Raw genomic sequence first — 21,007 nt, 5'->3', positions numbered from 1 at the left:
TTGTGAATCTTTGTACTTTTGTCCATTTACTGTATTTCTTTCCCCCAATTTGAACTATAAAATGGTGATTTTCTTGAGTCAAAATGAGAGTACCCTTAAAACATTTTTTTAAAGAAAAAAAGCACCGCCTGCATCTGTATCACACTCCTTAGACCTTTCAGAGCCAGCTATTGGGATGACCCAAACACCAGATGAATCCCCCAGTCAGGTCACTAGATGTTAAGGGCTTCTGTTTAAGGAGATCGTGCTTTTTTGTATCTTGACCAAATATTTTCATTGCGGTTTGTTACTTTGTTTTCTTTTCCCCCTTGCTTTTCTTTTCCTTCTTATATAAATAAATAAAACATCAGACACCAAAATATACCAATTTACGGGCTAGAACCTGCAGAGTAACTGGAAAGCTACAGCTCGAGCCATTTCTCTGCGTCCCTTTCTAGGCTGAATCCTAACCCTTAGTAAAGGTAAAGGGACCCCTGACCATTAGGTCCAGTCGTGGCTGACTCTGGGGTTGCGCACTCATCTCGCTTTATTGGCTAAGGGAGCCGGCGTACAGCTTCCGGGTCATGTGGCCAGCATGACTAAGCCGCTTCTGGCGAACCAGAGCAGCGCACGGAAACGCTGTTCACCTTCCCGCCGGAGCGGTACCTATTTATCTACTTGCACTGGTGTGCTTTTGAACTGCTAGGTGGGCAGGAGCTGGGACCGAGCAACAGGAGCTCACCCCGTCACGGGGATTAGAACCGCGACCTTCTGATCAGCAAGCCCTAGGCTCTGTGGTTTAGCCCACAGCACCACCCACGTCCCATAACCCTTAGTACCCTGACACAGAAGCCAGTCCCATTGAGCTCAACGGGACTTACACCAAAGTGAGTACAGTATGTCTAGGATTACATAGCCCTGTCCGAAGTACGAGACTCTCAACGCGTCTCGCCCGCCTCAAACCTAGACAGCTCGCTTTACGGCCGCTGGAGGTCGCCCTCACAAAGAGACTCCTTTCCCCCCTCCCGTTCACGACACGCTCCTTCCATTTACGGCCAGGCTTGCCGACGTGCGTGGTGACGGCTCGCCGGGCTGCTGAGGTGGATGGGAGCTGTAGTCCCCAAAGCGAGGCCTGGTTGCTAAGCATCGGCTTGGCCGGCGACGCTTACGAAGCGGCGCGGTTTCTGCAGGCGTCGCATACCTGTGACGCCCTTTGTAAAGCGCGCCCGGAGAGGCAAAGCGGCGCGCCCGGTTACGAACGCGGGACGGGCCTTAGGAAGGGAAAAGGCCGCCGCCGCCGCCGCCATGAAAGAGACGCCGCTGTCCAACTGCGAGAAGAGGTTCCTGCTCCGGGCTATTGAGGAGCGAAAGGTGCGAGGTGGCGGGACGTGGATGCTCCTACGCAGGACTGCGCGTGTTTATGTGCTGGGACTCGTGGGGGAAAGCGCGCCGCTGGCGGGGCGGGCGTGGATTCCGTCCCGGCGGGTGGGAGAGGCGGTGCCCGTGGCGACGGGAGGAGCCTCGGGAGCGTGTTGTTTAAAAGGTCATGACGCGGCTGGGAGAAGATGTTACTAGCTGTCATTAACTCGAATGGTGAAAGAACGACTCGACCTCTGGCAATGGATGAAGCTGTATTTTAAGCTGAATAATAATAATAATAATAATAATACTCCCCTCCCAATCTGGCTGGGCTTCCCCAGTCATTGTGGATGGCTTACAGCACATAAAAAATTGTAAAACTTCAGACGTTAAAAATTTCCTGATATAGGGCTGCCTTCAGATATTTTTTATTTTTTTTGGATTTGATATCCTGCTTTATCACTACCCGAAGGAGTCTCAAAGCGGCTAGCATTCTCCTTTCCCTTCCCCCTCCACATCTTCTAAAAGTCAGATAATTGTTATTTCCTTGACATCTGATGGGAGGACATTCCACATGGCAGGCGCCACTACCAAGAGGGCCCTCTACAGTGAGGGAACTTTTCGCAGTGAGGGAACCGCCAGAAGGCCCTCAGCGCTGGACCTCAGTGTCCAGGCTGGACGATGGGGGTGGAGATGCTCCTCCAGGTATACTGGGCCGAGGCCATTTAGGGCTTTAAAGGTCAGCACCAACACTTTGAATTGTGCTCAGAAACGCACTGGGAGCCAATGTAGTTCTTTCAAGACCAGTGTTATGTGGTCTCGGCTGCCGTTCCCAGTCACCAGTCTAGCAGCCGTTTTCTGGATTAGTTGTAGTTTCTGAGTCACTTTCAAAGGTAGCCCCACTTAGATCGCATTGCAGTAGTCTAAGCGGGAGATAACTAGAGCAGTCTGCGGGCAGGTAGGGTCTCAGCCTGCACACCTGGTGGAGCTGGTAGACAGCTGCCCTGGACACAGAATTGACCTGCACCTCCATTGACAGCTATGAGTCCAAAATGACTCCCAGGCTGCGCACCTGGTCCTTCAGGGGCATAGTTACCCCATTTAGGACCAGGGAGCCCCCCACCTGCCCCCATGTCCCCCCCAAAACAGTACTTCTGTTGAATTGTACATTGCCTTGGGGTGTGGAGGGCCAAAGGGCAGTTTTATAAATATTTTTAATATTTCTGGAAACTTTGCCCACCAAAAGGTGGCTACTCTAGTGTTAAGGACTGTTGGAATGTGTAGGGGAAATCTAAGCTGCATCCAGCAATTGTTGCTGGTTCTGTACTTCTGTGGCTTACCTTCCCAATCCCACACTTCACATCTGTAACACTGCTGTGCTCTTCCTTTGTAGCGTCTGGATGGGCGACAGTGCTATGACTACAGAAACCTCCGCATTTCCTTTGGCACTGACTATGGCTGCTGTATTGTGGAGCTCGGAAAAACCAGGTATTTCAAAAGAAGGGAACACAAGTATCCAGGCATAACTGAACCACCTCACTGCCACCATTTCTGTCATGGCAGTATGCTGTGTCACTTACTTGGGGACCTACTTATTATAGCAGGCAGGAGAAAGTTGTGTATAAAAAAGCAGGAGAAAGCCAGGTGGGAGAATCCACAGCTACTCTATTTCTTCCTTCATCTGGAACTTTAGGTATAATGGGAAGGGCCATAGTTCAGTGGTAGAGCATCAGCTTTATATGCCGAAGGTCCCAAGTTCAATCTCCAGTATCTCTAGGTAGGACTGGGAAAGATGCTTGCCTGGAACTCAGGATAGCTGCTGCCACTCAGTGTAGAAAATATTGAGCTAGATGGACCAATGGTCTGACTCGGTGTAAGGCAGTTATCATGGAACTTTGAAGTGTCAGGCATAGCCCTATTGGCTTTAGCCCAAACGTAGCAGAGTTTTCCTGCACAGCGAGGAAGCTAGTTGCGGCGGTAATGACTAGTCAGCTAGACTCAGAATAACTATTTACAGGATTTATTAAAAGGAAAAAATAAAACCAGCAGAGTTTCTGCATACAAATCAAAGCAAAATAAATCCTTTCTTTCTCTCTCTCTCTCATAACCATACACAGCACTTCTACTCCTAACACACCTCACACCAAACTGTGCTAGCAATCCTAGATAACAGAGTTGAGTGCTGGTCGTTAACCAATCAGAGTAAGTAGTTTCTAGGTCAAGCAGACCTGGGCTTTCTGCCAAGAGTAAATTGACACTGCCTTGAGTTAATTGTGTGAAGCCAGAATCTGTAAGTTTCCCATGAGAATCAATTAACAGAAACTGAACAAGTTAGCTGTGTTCCCAATGTTGATTTGTAGGTTACAACTTAGCAACACAATTGTCTCAAGGCTTGCAGTTAACTTATCCCAGGTAAATTTCACATTAAGTCCAGAGACTAGAATTTTAGAATGATTCATTGTTTGCTTTCCTGTCACATGTCAATAATTCGTAAGGTGTTAATTTGTTTTCTTTCTAAAAGCTTGTCTTTTGGGGTGGCTTCTCTTTCTGCAGAGTTCTTGGGCAAGTGTCGTGTGAACTTGTCGCCCCAAAGCCAAATCGTGCAACAGAGGGCATACTTTTCTTTAATCTTGAACTCTCTCCTATGGCATCACCTGCTTTTGAGCCTGGAAGGTATGTGAGTGTTCCCCCTGCTCCCTGTAATGTCAACAAGCAAAGATAATGCAAAAAAAAATTAAAATACTGTTCCTGGCTTTGCATTTGTTAGGAGCTAATGCTTGGTGTCTTTGTTTTTTGTTTTTGTTTTCATTCTAGACAATCTGAGCTGCTTATAAAACTAAACCGACTGTTAGAAAGATGTCTAAGGAACTCCAAGTGTATAGATACTGAATCTCTCTGTGTTGTTGCTGGTGAAAAGGTGTGTGCTTGCATGAATTCTGACACTTTAGTCAATTATTTTCCTTTTCTTTTTTGCGTTATGTTTTTTGGATTGTGAACCTGTGGACAGGGATTTTTGTTCTTTCTCTCTCTTGTTGCATGGTACCTAGTACCTATTAGGTAAAGGTAAAGAGACCCCTGACCATTAGGTCCAGTTGTGGCCGACTCTGGGGTTGCAGTGCTCATCTTGCTTTATTGGCCAAGGGAGCTGGCGTACAGCTTTCAGGTTATGTGGCCAGCCTGACTAAGCCGCTTCTGGCGAACCAGAGCAGCACATGGAAACGCCGTTACATACATATATATATATATATATATATATATATATATATACTTAATTATTTGCCAGGAATTGATTGATTTTTAGTAAACCAATGGTGGGCACTGAGTTAAATGAGACTTAAACCTACATAAGGTTATAACTCTGCTGATTATTTCTAGAGATAATGTATGGTATTTGGCAAAGGTATTTTAAATGTCTGTTGAACTGTAGAAGAGACCCCAGCATTTATCTGCTAAAGGTATTCAATAGCAAAATATTTATTTATTCTGTAAAAGTTTTTATATGCTATCCTGTTATAAAATATAAGGGTAGTATAGAACATTATAAAAATCTTAAAAGTTCAGTAAAAGCATTGCAAAATCATTGCTAGAGAATAATTAATACTCGTTTGCTATTAATATTAGTTTGCTCTCTTTCTCCTGCAGCAGTAATGGGAAACATGTGAACCTCCCATCATCCCTGACCCTTGGCCATGCTGGCAGAGTTTGATGGGAGTTGGAATCCAACAACATGTAGAGGGCCACAGGTTCCCAGTTTCTGCTCTACAGTGACATACACTTATATTTTTAGATACTTTGCAGTGTGTGTGATCACTGATGAGAATGCCACATTCAGTATTCCTGCAGAGATCTTGCCTTCCCATGTTTTTAGTAGCCTTTTGGAAACCAGCAGAGCCTAGACGTGTGTCCTTATATTCACATTAGCTTTGACTCTTTATTCAAATATGTTTTCTCTAGTTTTTAATGAGATTTCTAAGGAGGCACAAGGCAAATAACAGCAGGATTATATTTATATTTGCTGAACATTAAAAAAAACTGAGAAGCAAAGTGAAATGCCTTGCTTGTTGTTTTTTTATTCTGAGGTCTGGCAAATTCGTGTGGACCTGCATTTGTTGAATCATAATGGAAACATTATTGATGCTGCAAGCATAGCAGCAATAGTGGCATTATGCCACTTCCGGAGGCCAGATGTGTCTGTGCAAGGAGAAGAAGTAACTCTGGTAAGTTGCTTCAGTCTTGCATTCTTGACTTTCCCTTTAAGTAGAATCCTGATGGTCCATCAGTGAGAGTTACCTTTACAAAGCAAAACAACATACTTGGGACTTCATAAGCAAGAGGACATAGTACTCAAAATCAGTTAGCACAGATGAGTACAGCCTTGCACGGATAAGAACCTAAGAAACCCCTTGTTCAGTCAGATCAGGGTCCAATGTTCTTTGCAATAATTCCTGCAGGCAATAGGTGGTCTACCAATAATTGGTTTCTGGGCTGCTATCCCACTTATATATTGTCTGATTTTGGATTTGTGATAGCTGTATATTAAATATGAAGTTATACATAAAACATTGGGGGATAAGAGCAGGAACCATCTACTGATTTGCTTAGCTATGAAGAGTTGATCAGCTTCAGTTGAGACTCCTCTCTAAAGCAAGTGGGGAGCTTTTAGAGGATGGGCAAGATATTCAAATATAATAAAAATATAAATCATTTAACTGTATATCTATAAAGCTATGTTCTTCTCAACTCTGAGGGCTGGAAATTTCTCTTCTTACAGTATTGAAAGCCGTGTAACCACTCAGTTTTATTCTGTAACTAGTCAGTAAGAATTCTCAGTTATGTATTTTTTGCTAAGTAAAGTATTCTTTTGTATTGGACTATTTAGTATACCCCCGAGGAGCGGGATCCTGTCCCTCTGAGTATCCACCACATGCCTATCTGTGTAAGCTTTGCTTTCTTCCAGCAAGGGTAAGTTAATCTTGTTCCATGAGCTGAAAGCAACTTGCCAGCATTTCTAGAATTCAGGCGCATAACACCAAAGAGGAACCATCGGGTGGGTTCTTGAAAGTGAGATAGTGTGCCATCTTATTCTGAAAAATCAGTTAGTTATTGCAGTGTAATATGACTGATTTTAACGAGTGTTTTATCAGCGTAGGTTTTAATTCACAAACACATCTTAAACATATACCTAACATCTTGCACATTGTATTGTTTAAATTTTCATTGATCTTCTCTTTTGGGATTAAACACTTACTGATAGTTTATAAAATGATTGCAGGACCTACTTGTTAGTAGATCCCAGTGAACAGGAGGAACGTGTAATGGATGGTCTTCTTGTGATTGCTATGAATAAGCACCGTGAGATTTGTACAATTCAGTCCAGTGGTGGAATTATGCTGCTAAAAGATCAGGTAATGTGGAAGTTTCTGAAGTTTGAGTATTAAGCTGTGGATCACACTTTATGCAGATAATTAATGTTTCACCATTGAGTAATCCATCTTCACATAAGGTCTTGATTGCATTTTGAACTGGATAGGTACTTTTAATATTATTCTGCAGAGCATGTCTGAGACAGAGTGAGAAGGAAGAGCTTGCACATTTAGGTGCCTACATGGAGATAGAAAGTTTCAAGAGGCTTGGCTTGCTTATCGTCAATTGACTATTTGAATGTAGAGACACTTCCCTGTACTGCAAATATTAAAAAGTATACAAATGAGACATTTAAACCAGGCTTGCAAAGCTTTTGCATAAAAAAACTCTTTTAACCTAAGAATGGCTTGACCTCTTCAAGGACAAATAATTGCTTAGACCTAAACTTGCAATTCTAACAAAGTATCACCTAATTTGAATATTGCTAAAATCATACTTTTTGCTAAAGTTCAATGGAAACTATCCCATGATGCAGTCTTCCAATATTTATTTGCTACATGACTTAGTACAATACTATTAGCTCAAAATATTGGTTGTTTCTGCTGCCCTTTTTTCTTCTTACTTGAAATAGAAGAGAGAAACCTGTAACTTCATTGAGTGAATGCTGCTGTTTATTCTTAGTATGTAAACAGACAGCCTTTTAAATCCTTTAATTAAGCTTCATTTAATCCATTTTAAAGGCTTGGTATTATTCAAAAGCCCAGTAATTCCCAGAAGTCTTGGCAGGGGGGTAGATATCTCTGAACCATGGTTTAAGGGCATGCTATCCTCAGTCTGCTCCCTTGCTGTGAATTGACTATCCAGTGTCTGAGGCATAGTCATTATTGCATCTTTCCTTGCCCCGGATCTAAGAACTTGACCATACCTCATATGGAGTGAACACATGCTGTGACAAAACCTTTTAGCTTATATTTGCTTATGTCATCATATTGATCTATTTACCACAGGTTCTGAGATGCAGCAAAATAACCGGTGTTAAAGTAGCAGAAATTACAGAACTAATTCAAAAAGCCTTGGAGAATGATCAAAAAGTTAGGTTAGTATGTCACAGGTACTCACTTGCATCACCAATTTGTTCCATTTTAAATTTTCTCAATCAGACTTTGTATAAAATCTGCCTGATAGGTTTCCTGTATCAGAATAGTTGAATTGGACCATTAGTATTTACTCAGGCCATTAGAAATAGGGAAGAAATAGATTAGGGCTGTCAAGGATATTTCATTTGGCCACCAGAATAAGGGTAGGAGCCAGATGATAAGCATATATTACACCACTTATACATCAGTTACCCTGGCTACCAATTTGTTTCTGAACTCAACTTAAAATGTTATTGATCCCAAAGGTTAGGCCACATAGGAACCTGCCTGAACCCTGAGATTGTCAATGCTGTCCCAGCTGTCTGACCAATTCAGCCTTTTCTGTCATAATACTGCCAAGCCCCTCCTCTTCCAGTCTATAAATAAGCTCTGAAAACATTTTATTCAGATAAGTCATATTATTCCCTCCCCACCCTACTACTCTTCTTGTGCTGATGTACTTTTGTTTTCTTGTTTGGCTGTTTTAATTGTTCTGTAACTTTGTGAGTCACTTTGATGGGAAATTTTTTTGAAAGCAGGATATAAATTGAAACAGAAGCTATATTGCTTATTTATATTTGTTTTGTAGAACATTTCAACATTATGAATGTTTATGTCAATTTGGATGTCTAAAGGAACTTTTTTGTTTGTTTTAACAGGAAAGAAGGAGGGAAATTTGGATTTGCAGAATCTATTCCCAGCCAGAAAATAACAGCTTTTAAGATAGATCAAGCCCCAATTGATACTAATGATGTACAAGAGCAAGCTGAAGAAATAATCTCAAAAGCATTTCCACCTTCCGAAGTGTATCCTTTTTATTGCCTCACATCAGTGTGTTAGGTGATGGATGTTAAGTGCTAGAGCTATTCTTTTACAATTGAATACATTTTCACAATTCTAGTTTCAATGGCAATGCCTACACAAATTTTTATAAAAGAGTGTCCAAGAACCGCATGAAGATTCACCACAGCAGGAAAGAGCATATAGCAATCAGGGTTGTGGTTATCCCACCAGGGGAAAAGTTAACTAGATGTTGAAAAAAATCGCAAATGTCCTAAGAAGGAAGCCTAGCAAAATGTTGAGGAAAAACGGTATCTGAAGCTTGTGCATCATATTGCTAACAACACACTGTGCTAAAGGCTATTGTGCAAAAAGGTATCAGAGTAGGTATCACTGTTCTGTGATCCTAAGTAGCCCTGTTTAGGGAGGTTTTTAATGTTTAATGCTGTATTGTGTTTTTAATATTCAGTTGGGAGCCTCCCAGAGTGGCTGGGGAAACCCAAGCAGATGGGTGGGGTATAAATAATACATTATTATTATTATTATTATTATTATTCATTTATTTATTTATTATCTATACATTTTTGTCAAAAAATTATGGAGAATTTATACCATTGCTGCATTGCATGCAAGTGTTGAGGACAGACTGAAGCCTGTTTCTCCAAAATAAAAAGCAAAATGTGGTAAAAGGTCAGGTCTATTTCTGAGTCAGAAAGCCCACCAAGTCCCTCATACTATAATGAAATCTGGATAATGTCTGCATTTTGCTTAATGAACCTAGCTTGGCCAAGCCCATTTTATGGGCTTCTGGCACAGCCCAGATTGGAGAAGGACAAGAGAGTTCTTGGGGAGATTTTGAGGAATCTGAGAAGGAAGAGGAGGAAGATGAAGATGAAGTCACCCCAGATGAACCAATAACTGTAGAAGACCAGAGTATGGAAACAGGAGACACTGGTGTTCGAACCAGAAATCAGAAAGGTTTAGCAGCAGTGCTTCACGAAAGATCGCGGGGTAATATCAAATGGGAAAACACAGCTTAAAAGTTGTAAATTAGTGTCTGCAGATGTTTCTGCTTTAGTGCATGCTAATTATAGGTAAGCAAGAATTCTTGGCCACAACAATAGACAGTTGAATATGCAGAGGGGACAGTTTGAATATTGTCTTGAATAAAGTCTGTTTATTGCCAACCAGGCTGGGCCAGATCCTGAGCTCATTGCCCAATGTGGGCCAGTTTCATAGCACCTGTCAGTCACATGATGTCACTGTGACATCTGATGACCCAGCTTCAAAATTGTACTCTTAAGCGCACCCACAGTATTCCCTTTCTTCTTTGCAGCCTGGCTTGAACTCGAGATGGGCTGCAAAAGGAAGATCCTTGCCAAAAGCACGGTTTGCAGGCTGATCAGCTGTGGTTGCAAGCCAGGATTAATTTGGGAGCTCAGGAGTCAAAACTAATCCCAGGAGAGTTTGCATTTGGTCCCAGATTTAAAAGGTCCTGCATATAAGCCCTGCTTTCCAAATAATTATTGAGAGAACACTTTGAGGCTCATGATGGTTCCTTTGCAGCTGTGTCTTTACCCACCCACCTAATTTGTTTGGCCTTTTGGGCCAAAGATTTTGTCTGTTTTCTGCACTATGTTGCTGTTGAATCAGAAGAGTTAAAGTTTTAGCAAACTGATATTTTCCAATTAGTGGGACGGGCCCTTCTCTCAACTCACAATTAGTTAGAAACATTAACGTCTTTGAAGTGGAGTTTTAGAGTTGGAAGGAGAGCAGTTGTTTTTAGGATTGTAGTTGGGGATGATGTGGGCTGGAGGGAAAATAGTTGCAAGCTGTAAGCATTGGTAAGCTGGAGAGAAAAGTGGCAGGCTGTTAAACACATCAAGCTATGCAGAGGGACAGAGGGCCATGACTGACTTCTGCTGGCATCCAAGGCTGTGGCCGTGGGAGAGGCAATAACCTTTTGGAGTGTTAATGCTTTGAATCCCTCCATCATATGCTCAGGTTGTATATATGTGTAAATAAGCCATATGTCCTAAAGATGCCAAAGGAAACAGACCCTGGGTTCTGGAACCCCTGGAATCTCATGCCACTCAGATATTGGTGTGGCGTGTAACACAATTCAGGATTAACCGTGATGCCAACACACACAATACAGTTGCCATCAGCCTGAAATGGCACACCCTTTCTGCCCTTCTGCTACAGCATATCGTTTATCATGTTATTCCAGATGAAACCCATGTACCAATGAATAATTTTCTTACATTTTTAAGATGAGACAATCGTGTTGTCTGACAGTGAAGAGGAAGATGTTGTTATCCTGGAGCCAGAAATTGCACTCAGCAGGTAATCACAAGGACATTTTCCTGTTTCTGTAGCTGGCTGTGTTTGACTGAGACTTACTGCTAGTATGGAAAGGGATTCAGAATCCACACATTGCTTGTGAGCAAGGCACCTAGCACTGCTTCCCACCCTGGTGGTCTTACTTCCACTAGTTTTATTGAACAGATAAGAAATTGGAGTCACTTCTGAGCAGTGTTCAAATTGCAGGACAAAATGCCCACCCTAGTCCATAGCATATCTGTAACTCAGGTGGGATATAAAATAGGGGTTAGGGAGGCATAAAAAAACCTAATGGATTAAAAAAACCAAATAGCTCTATATTCAGAGATGTCCTTTAAGATGAACTTGAAGAAAGGTAAGAGTTTGAGGCTGCAGTACCCCAAAGATACTGTATGTTGATGGAGTGGAAGCTTGCATGTACGACAGCAAATAGTTATGGGCAGGATTGCTGCAGACCTACTAAGTTGCTCAAATTGTTACTAAGCTGCTTCTAAGTTGTGCCTTTGGAGGAAAGAGGCCCAAAATCCACAGAATGAATAAATGTGTTCTGTATCTAGGCCACATGATCTAAACAAAATAAGTTCATTTTAACTGAAAGTTAGCTATGGATTCAAAGAGAAGTTTTTGTATCTGACTCAGGAAAAGATATTGGTGTTCTGGATGTGTCTAAGCTTTTCCACCTTGTGAAATGTTTACTTAAAATTTTATGCTAAGGGGGAAGAAAAGGGTATATTTCTATATTTTTATGTGCTTAGCTGGAACTTGAAATAAAAGAAATCTAAATATTGCATTATAATTGTTACCTTTTTTTTTACCCATGTAATGCAAGTTAAAGGTGAATTCTGAACCCAGGGAACAAGTTCATACATCTCTTCTATAGTTCTAGACCCATACTCTTCCAGTACAGAAATGTATTGGTCATAGCCAAAGTCCCATGGACATTGAATTGTCTATTGTGTATCAGCAGGTTTAAAACCTTAAGGCTGGGTAGTGCCCAATAGCAGTTTCTGAAACTGGGGGTGGTGGAGAGAGCATGCACATAAGGGTTCAGTACTGTGCAATTCTAAATACGTTAAGTGATGAGTGCAGCTTATTCCCTATAAACATGCCTGTGGTAAGGAGTACAGCCTTCATAGCTGTTTTCAGATACAATGCTAATCTTTTAGAGACCTGGGCTCATCCACTATTCCATTTGCCCCATTGCTTCCTTCCCCTCAGGAAAACCCAGTTCACACTGAATTGGAACAAATGGCAGTTGGATTTTTCGTGGATTGCTGTTTGTTCCATCTGAGCACCAGAGTGTGGTTTTTCCAGGGGAAAGGCAAAACCACTATGTGGAAGTGCAAATGAGCGCATATTTTGTATAATTGAAAATTAATATAGTGTAGTTTGATGAAATGGACAGACTACTGGATTTTGCTGTAACTTCCCTGCTTTTCTTCCCTACAGACCTGAGTCTTCCCCAAAGCAGGACATCAATAAAAAAACAGCTGGCAAAAAGAAGAAAAAAGCTGTTTGAAGTTTTATTGTTTATATGAAACTTGCTTGCTCTGTATTCTGTAACTTAGTGTGTATGTGCACATGCAAGGAATTGTCATGGTGTGTTCACTTGCCTAAGTGCAGTATCTTTTTCAAATAAAGTTTAGGCAGAACTGGACTAGGGCTCTATTCTGTGTAGCTCTTTGCTAAAGGAAAGGTTGTGAGGATCTGACCGGTTACTTGATTTCTGCTTTCTGTTCACAGGGTAATGACAAAAGATCATCTTTCCTCCTCTTTGACACCCAAACCTCTAGGTCACAGTTTTAAAAGTGACATTTTTAGAAATAGCCCTATAAAATGGTATTGAACTTGAGAAGGTCCTATGGAGCGCTTATATTGAAAATAGGTTAAGTTAACACAAAGGCAGACAAGTCCTCTTTCAGGATTTTATTGACCAGCTTCAAGATGGTTTACACGTAGGTCTTTACATGCAATTGGTTTGCTGTGAGCACATGTGAAGCAGTATTCTATCTTACAGAAAATCCTACTTAAATATGAATATAAAAGTTAGCCACCCTTACAAATATAGAAAACCTTTCAAACCAGGGCTTAGTTTGTACAGCAGACCCACTACTTCCACCCTGTATCAATACATATCACATTTGAACAGCTACCCAAGCCTAGGACCTTTGCTAGCTGCAGTTGGGTTGCAGAGCAGTATGCATGAGTTGAGATCACTGTTCAGCACTGCGACCTCTAGCACCAAATCCATGGCCTTTACGTCTGTAGGTTATAGTTTGGCATGCTCAAATAGGCAACACATTAAGTAGTTTCAATTTGTGACCTCAGAGTACAAGCCAAGACAGTTTTCAGACAGCAATAGCTGTCTATATAGCCTTCCTGTGACAAAAATGCTATTTCTTGCCCTTGTTTTCAAGACTCCCTTTCTGTGGGTTAGAGTGAAAATCATTAATGCAGCGTTTCATAAGCTACTGTAGCAGCATGAACTTAGGTGGCACTACTGCCACCAGCAGGCACAAACATCTAATAACCAGTCAACATTCTTAATGGCTACTCAGAACTGTAAAAAGTAGCGTCACTCTTAAATTATGTTAAGCATTAGTTGACTTTCCCAAATATACTGTTGCAACTTAATTGTATATAGGAGTCTGAATAGACTGAACCTTCCTTCGTATTAGTATTTCAAGTATGCAGACAGACTCTATTGAATTTTCTTGATTTGACATTTAGAGTCAGAATCCCTACTTACATGCTCTTATTTTTAAAAAAGGGTCAGCAGTACTTAAGTGGTTGACCTGCATGGTTTAAGTCTGTTTCAACAGAACTTTTAAAGGCGCGTCACCTAAGTATTTAGAACAAGATTGCATGTACAAAAGTTTACATTAAAACATTATAAAAGTAGAAAACTTCACAATTTTCTATGGTAATATACCAGAGTGATTGAAGTCTAAATAAAAGTTTAAAACTGTACAGTTGCTATTACAGGTAATATACACCTTTGAGATGTCAAGTTTGATTGTTATGATAAGATTAGTGTCTCTGGCGGGTCAATGAGCGATACTGCATGGTACCTGAAAAAGATAAGTTAGACAAACACTTAACTTCTGCTCTCCAGCACAGTATTTATATTCCATCAACTGTATTTGTGTAGAAAATGACAATATATTCTAATGCAGCAGCAGTCAACATGGTGCCTTCCCTGCCGATATTAAACTACAGCTTCTATAATCCCCGACGATTGTCTGTGCTAGGTGGGGCTGTTCCGTGTTTAAGTGAACAAGATCCGAGGGCATCATGTTTGCCACCCCTATTCTAGTGTACCCCCAACTCTTTAGACAAAAAGCATAAGAAAGAGTCTTACTTTACAGCCTTGTATTTCTCTCGTATAGACTGTTGCGTATGCTGTGCCGCTGTCTGGTAGGTCTTGTGGAGGTCCAATATACAAGGCTTAAGACTTTCAATTGTGTATCCCGTAACTTCAGCAAGAGAGTCAGTCTGCCAAGGAAATTGTCAGATGGTTATTCAACTCTGCCTTTCAGCATTATTGCTGGAACACTGCTCCTATTTTCTTAGGCTTTGTCCTGAATCTGAAATTTGGCATTATCAAAGGAAGAGTTGGGGTTGACATGGGATGAACTGTAGGGAAAGATTTTTTAAAAGCATAGTAGGGAAGACAGTTCTTTCTCTACTTTTGTGGATTTATCTCCATGGCATGTACAAGCAAATCTGATTACTAGATTAAATGGAAGAAGAGAGCAAAGTCTGTTGTGTTAAGAGAGCCTGAAGATGATAGTAGTCCCGTTGTTTATTGCCTAAAGAACCTAGGCATGCTATGCACGCAAGTGTCCCAGAGGAGATTATCCTTTTCAGTACCCTTAAGACCAGAATTTGCCCCGGGGTGCCTGTATGGTTGTAGACGGTGGAACGTCATTTAAATTTAATGATGAAGGAATAGCATCAATGCTCATCATGGGTCAAATACTTGAGCGTTTGGGGAGGGGGAATTTAAAAAATGGAGGCAAGGGACACAGAGGTAGGTTGTACAGAAAGTGTCATACTTAGAAGTACAGAGCAGTTAGATATTATGGCCTATGAATCCTTGTGTGCACATTTTGCAGACTTTCATTTGAACCTCCCAAGTAACAACTGTGGAATTGGATCATTGAAAGTGCCCAGCAATCATTACAGGCCACCAAGCAACATACTAAATACCACTGATACTGTGTTCCTGTGTGCCTCAAGGCGAAACACCTGCTCATCTCCAGTAATGTCAACTGAATGTCATACACTGCCGAATAACAGTTAACTTTCAAGGCAGTTTGAAAAAGATAATACATCATAGCAAAAATAGAAACAAAGCCTCTAAAGTTTCAAGGTACGAGGCTGGGAAAAATCAAGGTTTTTGCCTGGTGCTGGGAAAGAATGAAGGCAACCAGGCAAGTCTTCACAATTTTCCATGCAGGGCCCACCCCATAAGCATGGTGGCCGCCTTCCCACTTTCCTGACCTGATGGCCAGAGGATACAAAAGAGGGCATCTGATCTCAGTGTACAGGCAGGCTGAGGTGCAAGTAGACCCTTTGACGCTCCAATATGTGTATCAAGGCAAGTATTATACATACCCAAGTTTTTCCAGAAATAGTATAGTTTGCTGTATGAAATGCTGCGGCAGCAATTACCGATGGCAAATATTTCAGGTATGTCTCAGCATCAATTAAACTCAGTTCTCCCAAGTACTGTAGAGAGAGAAAACGCTTAAACCTGGCCCGCTGCATTTTTGTCGTACAGAAGCTGCACTTTCAAAACAGGCAAACAAACTGTCTCTGTACATTAAGAGGCTAACCAGCTGTGAGTGGCATTGGCTAAACCAAGCCAGCCCCTTCCTGTCCTACACCACACAGGTACATGGAAATTGTGCCCTTCAAGTAGCACAGACACTTCTAATAAACACCTGGAAAATACGCCATTCAGTTGGACTCATGCTATTCCCTCCTCTAGCCACATTAGCTGGAGAAAGTTTTACCCCCCTGCCAATGATAGTTAAGAGTTGGGATGGTTCAATTGGTACAGCATAAGACTCTTAATCTCAGGGCTGATTCCTGCCTTGTAGGGGGTTGGACTAGATGACTCTCGTGGTCCCGTCTATGGTTCCAACACATGCCTCAAACAAAGCTCTTCCTTAAGAGAAAGCACCTGGTTCCCACAGGAACTGAAGGAAAAAACAAAACCTTATGTGCAGAACCAACACTTACCGTTGCCAGGTTTTCCACTTGGGAGCTAGCTGGCTGATGCAAGAAGTATTGAGAAAGGAACTGGTTTATAGTAGGCGCTGCCAGATCAAATGAAAGGACTTTCAGAACTAAGTGCTCCATCCTGAGGACTTGTTTCTTTGTGTAAGTGTCATCTGTGATATATACAAATTCTGCTACTTCAGGAGGGTAGATTTCTTCAAACTTTCTAGGGTAGAAAGGAAAGCACTGCTGTAAGCATCAAGCTGCACTTGTCTCCATCCCTTGTACCATTTCATCCCAAAGTATGCATTAGGATAAGCAAAGTATCCAGTAAAGGTGCTGTTTGTTTTTATACTCTACTTTGTATACTCTATCTGCCTCCCGGTGCTTTGCTGCAACCAGCTTGGGAACTCTCAAAAGTAGGGAAAGACCCTGGCATGTTCTAGGTACCCTGGTACCCTGTATGCAGCAGGCAATGGTGTAAAACACCAGCAAGTTGCAATAGCATCTTTAAAAGATTAATAGACCTGAATGTTTATAGCTCAAGATTTATATTCAAAGAGCAATACACTGGATTCGTGTTTGTAAGCACAGACTGCACTCTCTCTGAAAGAGCAGGCATGCAGTTTGGAGTGCTCATTGACCAGACTTTGTCACTCAATGCTCAGGTGGCCTCAGTGGCTAGGAGCGCAACTGGTACAGAATGCAGCAGCTAGGTTGTTGACTGAGGTACAATAAGGCCAGAACTTACCCGGGGGTTACAATCTGGGGATTATATCTAAAGCCAGAATTGTGGATAGTCAGAACACATTGGGTTCAATGGCAGGTGAGATTGGCAAAGTCATTTTTATCAGAACCCCCCCTCTTTTATTTGCCATGCATGTAAAGCTGAATGCACAGAAGTTAAATATATGTATGTTGCAGGCTTACTGTATCCCACCAACACCATATAACACCTCTCCTAAGCGAGCTGCACAGGCTGCCAATATTCTACCAGAAACAGTTCAAGGTATTGCTTTTAGCATTTAAAATCCAAAGCAACTTGAGACCAGGTAACCGAAGGGAATAACCCTCCCCATATACCCATGCCTGGCAACTGTACCACTCAGATGGGTAGCAAGAATACTGTGCTACTCCAGCTGAAATTAGACACCCAGAATCATGTTTAGATGCCTATAGACTTTCCCCGAGGTGTGACAAAATGATTTATGGAACAGTAATTGTAGCAATAGCTTTTACAATTTGTAGTTTATTCTTTTCTTGTACACTGCTTTAATGGCCTCAGGCTGTGAAAGAATTTACGCATTTGTAAAACAATAAGCACATTTCAGCAGTACTTTGCCCAGATACATATTTCTGATATGGGTGTCAGTACTGTACTTGGGAAGTGTTGAACAATTTTACCTGTCTCTGGATTCTCAGAATTGGGAAATACTGGTTTTTATGAGACAAAACATAATATTCCAAAGTAAAACAAATATAAAATACAATGGATATTAAGTTTACTTACGATGCCAACAGCATGGCAGCAGTTCCCAGAAGTTGAAGTTTCCCTCTTAGCACTGACATTGAAGACAGAAACCTGTCAATGTAGTTTACCGCCAAGTGCAAAGTTTCATTTTGGAGCTTGTACTCTTCGCCAACCTCCACTAGCCAGTCCACAAGAATAGCCCGCATATTGTTTGTGATGTCTGGCTGCTTCTTCATGTAACCTGCTTTGGGCTTGCATTTCACCTATAAAGAGGACATTGTTAATTACTTCCTGCCACTTTTTGAAGCGCTTTGGGCTGCTATGAAATTTGATTTTCTGCTGGGAGACTGCAGGCCAGCTTTACAACTCTGGGCTGGGGGAGTCATCAGGTCGCCACTTTTGTCCCAGTTTAAGATTTTGAAAAACAAGAAACCTATATTTTAAATTCACTTGCTCACAATTGATGGGGAGCCATCTGTGTGAGCAGACAACAAATTGAAAGAGGACAGTTATCCTGTTTGGATACATTGGTTCAGAGCTCCTTTTGATATTAAAAAAGTGGTCAGACCTATTTGCTATTAGATGCAAGTTTCCAAGAAATATGCTACCCAAGTAGCCTGGAGAGTCAACACATTGTGTTGTAAATCAAACTGGAACAAATATGCCTCCTATCTGAATTAGCACTTCTACTTGTGCTCACAACTGATCTAGTTCCTTGCCAAGTTCATGCCAGCATGGTTTTATGACTGCAAGCCTCAATTTTTCCTTTCTACAATCAAGAGAGCTAACCAAAAGAGGTAAACGTTAACACTCACAATAGTAGCTATCCCTTCTCTACTTAACTGACCCCCACCACCCACCAGTTTTTTATACAGCATCTAAGTCAATTGTCTGCAATTGCTATCACACCAAACAAGTGGCAAATTGCAAAGATAGCTGCATGTGACAGGGCATACAAGCCAGAATTGTATTGCATAGGGGGACTTGACATTCTTTGACCTAGTATGTATTTGTATGCATTTTACAAGGGAACCCAGCAGAAAATCGACAGCCAAACCCTTCATATGAATATACCAAGATAATGTCTGTGCAGTTATAAGGGACCCAAACTCAATTAGGTAGAATTCCTCCCTCCAAAAATAAAATGTCTAAGCTGTATTCTCACCTCCATTTCCCTAAGATACTTATAGATATCTTCAATGTAGTCTGGTACGTGGTTAACATTAATTCTCTGTTCCGTTTCTTGGACTATTGACATATCCATAATACTTGGAGATCCTAAAATGCAAAATATGTAAAGCAATATGTAAAACAATTTTCATTCTTATGAAGCAACATCTTAAGTTCAACAGTAAATGCTATAAAGCAGGCACATCCAACTCCCAAGAGACTGCGATCTACTCCCACCATAAAAAACTGGCAGTGATCTACCCATTGGATTGATCCTTTTGGGGGGGATTGATCAGTTGTTGAGGTTTTTTGGGGGGGTTGGTTGGTTTTGGGTAATCAATCAGGATCGCGCAATTGACCAGAGACACCCTGTGATCAACCAGTAGATCGCGATCGGCCAGTTGGACATGCCTCTTATAAAGCAACTAAAGGTTTAGTTCTTTCAAGTCCAGAGTAGTCCTTGCTTGTGTACTGTAGTTTAATGCTTTAATAAATTAACCTGCCAACAGTTAAGAGTAACTGTTTCCTTTTAAAAAAAAACACCAGTGGGGATAGCTGGGTCAGCAAGGCACAAGACTTTGCATCTCAGGGTTGTGTTTGAGCCCCACATTAGGCAAAAAGATTCCTGAATTGTAGGGGGTTGGACTAGATGACCCCCGTGGCCCCTTCCAAGTCTATGATTCTATGCCCTTAGTAGCAAATGTAACCATTTTCCACTACTCCTTTACTCCGGAAGACTAATCTGTGTTGGGACACCTGGACTGCACCCCCATATGACTAAAAGCCAGGATTTCTTTAAACTTTGGGCTGGGACCCTGAAGTATGCAAACCTATTCTTACCCTCACCGAAGCTCAGATCCATTGGGTTCTCTATAGGTGTCAGAGGTTTCCTGATTCCCATTGAAGCGACTGCCGTCTTCAAGCCTAGGGCCTCTTCACTTGAAGACATCCTTTTCGACATCATACGTTTTTTCTGCCTGGTGACATCAGGCTCATCCATATGGATGGTAAAAGCGGGCTGCTTAGTTCCCATTTTGCCCAGGGGAACATCGAGGCAGTTTTCATCATTGGTACTCCATGGAATTTGGCTGAGGGAAGCCTGTAACACGAAGTTCACTGTTAGCAATCACGCACCCAATACCTGACAATGGCCTTTGAAAACTTTTCCACTGGCCAAAACTCATTTTTCTTTTTTTAATATAAAAGCCTGGGCAGTGCAGCAGTTCAAATATGAGAGACGGGGCTCCCCAGGTTCAACAGGAAGGCAGAAAACAGTGCAGTCACTATTTCCCAACCTCACAGGAGAGAAGCGAAGGTTGAGTACCCTTGACCTCCTTGGGGAAAGCGTGGGATATACCTGTATCGTGAACCAAGATGCCCTGCGGGTGTGTCCCCATGATGAGAGGCCACGCTGCGGCTACAGGTCGCGGCCGCCTCGGAACGAAGCGGGAGGCGATGCTCGCATACAACGTGCACCAAAACCATCGGCGAGGGCAGGGCGGCCAGAGGCGCGCCGCCCAAGTTGGCGCCCTCCCTCCGGGCGCCCTTTCTGGGACCCGCCCGCGGGGAGCGCCCCCTGCAGCCTCGAGGGCCGGCCGGGCGGCCTCCTCTCCCGCCACTGAGCCCCGAAAGCTCTCGCTTGCAAGAGCAGCAGCGGCAGCAAGGTGGGCTCCCGGAGGTTGGGGTGGGGGACATCCCGCCCCGCTCTCCCCCCACCCCCAATGCAAGGAGCCTCTCCGCCGCCTCCTTCTCCTTTCTGCCCCGAGCTCTAAGATGGCGGATGCGGGGTCTGGGGCAGCTCCGACCGGCCCAGGGGCGCGGGAAACGGCTCCCCTTCCCCTCCGGCCCTTCACCTGCGGCTGGGCGAGGGGCTCCCGGTTGCCCCGCAGCAGTCCCAGAGCGACCCGCGTTCCCAGCGCAGCGCCCGCCAGCCGAGGGTCGCCCTTGGCTCCCGGAGGCACGTTCTCCTGGTTCTCCCGAGCCAGGGAGGCGGCGGCGGCGGCGGCGGCTCCTGTCAGCATGGCGATAAGCGCGGCGGCGGCGACTGCAGAACCGGGGAGCCTCGAGCCGAGCTGCTCTGAACGGACCCTCGCTCGGCGGCTTAGCTCTCGTTCTCTTTCGGGCCCGCTCCGCTTTCGCCGTTCAAGTAGCCCGCGACGATTGAATCCGCCAATGG

At 42.9% G+C, this 21,007-nt stretch overlaps 2 protein-coding genes across 3 annotated transcripts; one reads left to right on the top strand and one right to left on the bottom strand.

Annotated features, from left to right (window-relative positions):
- The first annotated feature begins 1,085 nt into the window (after positions 1-1,085).
- EXOSC9 (exosome component 9) lies at positions 1,086-12,618 on the top strand. 2 transcript variants are annotated; one of them, XM_081022020.1, is made up of 12 exons: positions 1,086-1,350; positions 2,732-2,826; positions 3,892-4,011; positions 4,153-4,255; positions 5,418-5,555; positions 6,218-6,300; positions 6,611-6,743; positions 7,710-7,798; positions 8,498-8,644; positions 9,400-9,596; positions 10,892-10,964; positions 12,411-12,618. In XM_081022020.1, exons 1-12 carry the CDS (start codon positions 1,285-1,287, stop codon positions 12,478-12,480), a joined length of 1,314 nt encoding a protein of 437 aa, XP_080878146.1. In that variant the 5' UTR covers positions 1,086-1,284; the 3' UTR covers positions 12,481-12,618. The 2 variants fall into 2 exon arrangements, with proteins under 2 accessions (XP_080878146.1, XP_080878145.1); XM_081022019.1 differs by having other exon boundaries at positions 1,087-1,350; positions 9,400-9,629.
- Positions 12,619-12,872: 254 nt separating this feature from the next.
- Positions 12,873-21,000, bottom strand: CCNA2 (cyclin A2). Its single transcript, XM_081022091.1, has 8 exons — positions 20,685-21,000; positions 19,672-19,930; positions 18,827-18,939; positions 17,701-17,924; positions 16,212-16,416; positions 15,582-15,695; positions 14,323-14,456; positions 12,873-14,032 (listed from the first exon to the last, which is right to left on the bottom strand). Exons 1-8 carry the CDS (start codon positions 20,850-20,852, stop codon positions 13,981-13,983), a joined length of 1,269 nt encoding a protein of 422 aa, XP_080878217.1. The 5' UTR covers positions 20,853-21,000; the 3' UTR covers positions 12,873-13,980.
- Between the last annotated feature and the right edge of the window lie 7 nt (positions 21,001-21,007).

The sequence above is a fragment of the Podarcis pityusensis genome (assembly GCF_964106645.2).
Source record: "Podarcis pityusensis genome assembly, chromosome: 9".
Classification (NCBI taxonomy): domain Eukaryota; kingdom Metazoa; phylum Chordata; class Lepidosauria; order Squamata; family Lacertidae; genus Podarcis; species Podarcis pityusensis.
This window is presented reverse-complemented; position numbering and strand designations above follow the sequence as displayed.

What these genes read in the sequence shown, in the direction of transcription:
- EXOSC9 (XM_081022019.1), top strand. Translation starts at nt 1,285, where the DNA reads ATGAAAGAGACGCCGCTGTCCAACTGCGAGAAGAGGTTCCTGCTCCGG. An exon ending in CCTGCTTTTGAGCCTGGAAG is followed by an intron (nt 4,012 to 4,152) that starts GTATGTGAGTGT and finishes TTTTCATTCTAG; the next exon opens with ACAATCTGAGCTGCTTATAA. An exon ending in GTGTTGTTGCTGGTGAAAAG is followed by an intron (nt 4,256 to 5,417) that starts GTGTGTGCTTGC and finishes TTTTATTCTGAG; the next exon opens with GTCTGGCAAATTCGTGTGGA.
- CCNA2 (XM_081022091.1), bottom strand. Translation starts at nt 20,852, where the DNA reads ATGCTGACAGGAGCCGCCGCCGCCGCCGCCGCCTCCCTGGCTCGGGAG. An exon ending in GGATCTGAGCTTCGGTGAGG is followed by an intron (nt 18,940 to 19,671) that starts GTAAGAATAGGT and finishes TTTGCATTTTAG; the next exon opens with GATCTCCAAGTATTATGGAT. An exon ending in GCTGCCATGCTGTTGGCATC is followed by an intron (nt 16,417 to 17,700) that starts GTAAGTAAACTT and finishes TTTCTACCCTAG; the next exon opens with AAAGTTTGAAGAAATCTACC.